Genomic DNA, 4,115 nt, shown 5'->3' on the forward strand with positions numbered 1-4,115 from the left:
CAGGCGGGTATAGAGCAGATGGTGACCGTATTCAGTTTTCCAGACTTGCATTAAATGTTCGTTATCGACCACAAATGCAGCCAAGCTCTTCTTCTACCACCAGCACCCCCCTCAACCACCATAAATTTACCCCCACCACACACACACACACACACACACACACTTTATCTTAAACGCTAAAGGACATGATCATTTTACACAAATCAGCTAGAATGACAAGAACATTGGAACTTAGTATACTTTAGAATACAGCTTGAAACCAAATAAAACTAGTTGCGCATGGATGGTAATAAACTATATCTTAAAATGTGATTCTACCTTCTTTAAATATTTCATTCTAAACCTTATTACAAGAGGATATCAACAATGCTTATATGGTCACCGAACAAATGCAACCAAAATTTCTCTTGATTGCAGTTAACCTTTTGTTCAGCCTTAGCCTGGTTTTCTCTGTCTTGAGTTTTATAGCAGAAAGAAATCACAAAACAGGCCTCAGTAAAGAGCATCCATTTCATGAAGGACCTGCCACCAATGAGACACTTCAAAATACAGTTCAGAGGAGAGTAAAAAGAAGAGATGGGATTGAGAAAGGGAGGAAATGAGAACATAAATGTCCCTTCTCAAGAGGCAGTGAACTTTCTGAGCGTGATAACAATGAGAGCGAGAAGAACAGAGGCTCCGAGGAACACGGCGATGACGATAGCTGTGATAGCACCTGGCCCCAGCACAACTGAAAACAGAAATAACACGCACAATAAGATCGACTTTGAATGAAACAAAGTTTTTGTTATGATAGACCTCATATAATGACATATAACTTTCGTAACACTATTTTGTAAGTTGCTTTGGATAAAAGCGTCTGCTAAAATACAAAACTATAAAAGATCTCTTTAGTACGTACTTTTCAGTGGTAAGTCAGTGGTACAACTTTACCTTCCTCCTCATCCAGAGATATTGAGAGTGTACCATCCTCATAATCAAAGGTGAAGGCGTTTTCTGTGGGGTCATGGAAAGGGACTTTTGTTGTCACATCGTAGCCTCCAGCACCAGATAGTGTGTCCTGATTATCATTCTGCAGTGTAGGGGAGGAATCAGCAACTGTTTCTGATGGAAGGTAAAAAATGTGAGAGATACACACACACTTGCATACACTCACACACACATATATATTTAAGCAAGTCGATATATCTAAAAAAAAGAAAAAGAAAAAAAAAAGCAAGAATATAAAAAAAACAAATAAAATAAAAAGAATTTAGGACGATATAATTAAATCACTAATAGCTACAAGTAATACTACTAAATACAAAAAAAAACAAAACAAATGAAAGGAATCTATGATTATATTTATGATTATACATTTAAACCTAACAACAGCTACAAAGAGTACTAAATAAATAAATCAATCAATAAAAATAACCTGGGATGACATAGATACAACTAAATAATAGCTACAAGAATACCCAATAAATAAATAAATAACGATGATATAGTTAACTAAATAATAGCTACACCTAAGAATAGTAAATAAATAAGACAAACGAAAGGGACCTATGATTTTATATTAACATTTCTTAATACATTTACATTTAGTCATTTAATAGCTGCAATTAAAAATGTTAAGAGTAAATAAATAAATAAAAATAGCCAATGATATATTTAAACAAATAAATAATAGCACATGTGAGTTACTAAATAAATAAATAAAAATAATCCAATATGATATTAAAATAACGAAATAATAGCTACAAGTTAGAATACTTTCTAAATAAATGCATACATAAATAAACACAATACATAATTTTTTTTTTTTAAGTCCATCTATTATGTAACCTACTTAAATTTTGAGACCAGCAAGATAGTTTATGCCATCGGCCAGATATCATAAGAAGAAAAAAGTTCTTAAAAATATACAAAAATGGTTGCTTTGCTCAACCGAAGATCTTGCAAAACACATTTGTGTTAAGAATGTCCCAAAAAAGAATTTGGTATTTGTTAAAGTGAGCTGCAAAAGTTGAATGTTTTTTTTCCTTGAACGTTGAGCACAGGGAATGCACAGAAAGTGGCAAATGTCAGTCACGTTCTACATGACTCAATGAGCGTCTTTATGGAGGATTAGCACTACAGCTGAGCTATCCCATCCTGCACGTTCCTCCCCTCTTCTCCTCACATCTCTCACTGACATTCCACATCTCCCGCAGGCATGGAACAGCCATGCCACTTTTCTCACCTCCACCATACTCACCGAGCCCAAAGCTGATTTCCTATGTTACAGCTTGCCCAAAGTTCCCAGAGGGCACCTTATGGACAAAGGTTCTGACCCCAAAATGAAGGGACAAAGACAGACAGATTGAACATGGACAAACAGCGGGATACCTAGCCTGACCCAGCTGGAACAACCCAACGGCATGGGTCAAAAACGAACTAAAACTAAACTCACACATAACAGACAGTTTGTTGAAAATCGAAGTATTTACACGCAGCAGCCACATATACCACCTTTCCATGCAACTAAAGACTAAAATGCTCATATTGCACCCTAAATCTTAAAATAAAATCGTAAAAATAAAAGGTTAATATTTGGAGTCACCAAGTCGAGGATGGTCAACACACGAGTATTTTTGATAATAGTCTGTTTGCTCAGCGAGACACACTTTCCTGACTCGAAGCAGGTTGAAGGTACGGCGCGAGGCCAGCGATACATCAATGAGCCCTTCACTTGAGGGTACAAAAGGGCACTTGTGTGGTCGGAGAGGACGGCTTGAGGCAGAGGAACCAACGGCCTAAACACAGCCAGTACACTGCAAGTCAAACAAGCTTGTTTATGAAGCCAGTCTGTGGAAAAGCACACACCTCGCCGTCAGCGTGCGTAACCTGTTGATTTGAAAAAAGACACTTTTTTTTTGTGTTTGTCACTTCTTGGCCTGCTTAAACATTTGGCGAGAGGACAAGGCTGTGGACGACTGTGAGATGACAGCATGCAGACAGGTGCATGCGAATGACACAATCCCCCATGTCCTCATCTCACCTCACGCTCTGTCTAACTATTGTCTAACAAGCTATATAAATAAATGTGACTGGACTTGACAAGGACTAGTCATCACTAGTCCAAGCTGTTTAGCATTACAGAATTTGTTGTCCTCATGATTTTTTACATGTAAACGTGAAATAAAGCAAAAAATGGCAAATTACATTAAAGTAATACCAACAAGCAGCCATAGTTATGGCTGAGGAGAAGCATCATGCATTTAAAATTCATAGTCAAGAATTTTCATGTAAAAGGAAAATCGTTAGTAATTATTATAATGCAAAAAAGTCTATTATTTTCAAGAGTTCTTCAACATACGCTCTAAAAATAAAGGTTTCAAAGGGGGTTTTCACAGAAGAAACTGCAGGTTTCCATAGAACCTTTCAGTATAAACAGTTCTTAGAACCATTTTTCTAAGTAAGAAAAGAATTATAAAAATATAAAGAACTTTTGTGGAATGGAAAGGTTCCATGGAGGTTCTTCATGGAACCACTGATGCCAGTAAAGAAACTACATTTTTAGTGTGTAGTGAAATACTGGCAATTTATCAGAACAGACTGTGACATCATGATCATCCAGACTTTTGAAACCATGCATTCACATAAGAAATATCAAGCAACTGTGCCAACACTTCCTTTAGACCTTGAATGTGTAAAACTGCAGTATTACATCATGTATTCTGGCTGGAAAGTCTGAGATTGCCGTAAAGTGCCATTTTCGTCCACTTTATGAGCAGGTTTGTGCATTTCAATATATTTTTTGGAACTATTTTATTCAGCACTAAGAGATGATGGTCATAAATGGCAATCGTTTTGCAACTATACTTATTAAAAATTAAGCTTTTTTGGATGTACAAATGAACTTTGTGCAGCTGTTTGTCTTGTTTTTCCCTAGAGCCTAACAAACTATCTCTTTGTCCTTGTAAGCACTGAACCCAGGACTAAATTCAGCTTCAACACCTGGTTGCGAAAAAGAGAATGTCTGAATCACTGAAGTCAGCATGATGCTTTAGTCTGCAAGAATAAAGATACGTTCAATGAAACATTTGAAAAATCTCTTTTGGTTTGTTTTATATTTATATATATATATA

General features: G+C 36.2%; 1 protein-coding gene across 1 annotated transcript in view; it reads right to left on the reverse strand.

Moving 5' to 3' along the window:
- Positions 1–154: 154 nt before the first annotated feature.
- Positions 155–4,115, reverse strand: part of LOC107698469 (uncharacterized protein C2orf82-like) — a 5,064-nt gene continuing 1,103 nt past the window's right edge. The window contains exons 2-3 of the mRNA XM_016499481.1: positions 934–1,104; positions 155–730 (exon numbers count right to left, since the gene is read on the reverse strand). Coding sequence (XP_016354967.1) covers positions 621–730; positions 934–1,104 — 281 coding nt within the window. The 3' untranslated portion in view covers positions 155–620. The remainder of the gene's footprint in view (positions 731–933; positions 1,105–4,115) is intronic.

Source organism: Sinocyclocheilus anshuiensis, unplaced genomic scaffold (genome assembly GCF_001515605.1).
Source record: "Sinocyclocheilus anshuiensis isolate Anshui unplaced genomic scaffold, SAMN03320099.WGS_v1.1 scaffold1910, whole genome shotgun sequence".
Taxonomy (NCBI): Eukaryota; Metazoa; Chordata; class Actinopteri; order Cypriniformes; family Cyprinidae; genus Sinocyclocheilus; species Sinocyclocheilus anshuiensis.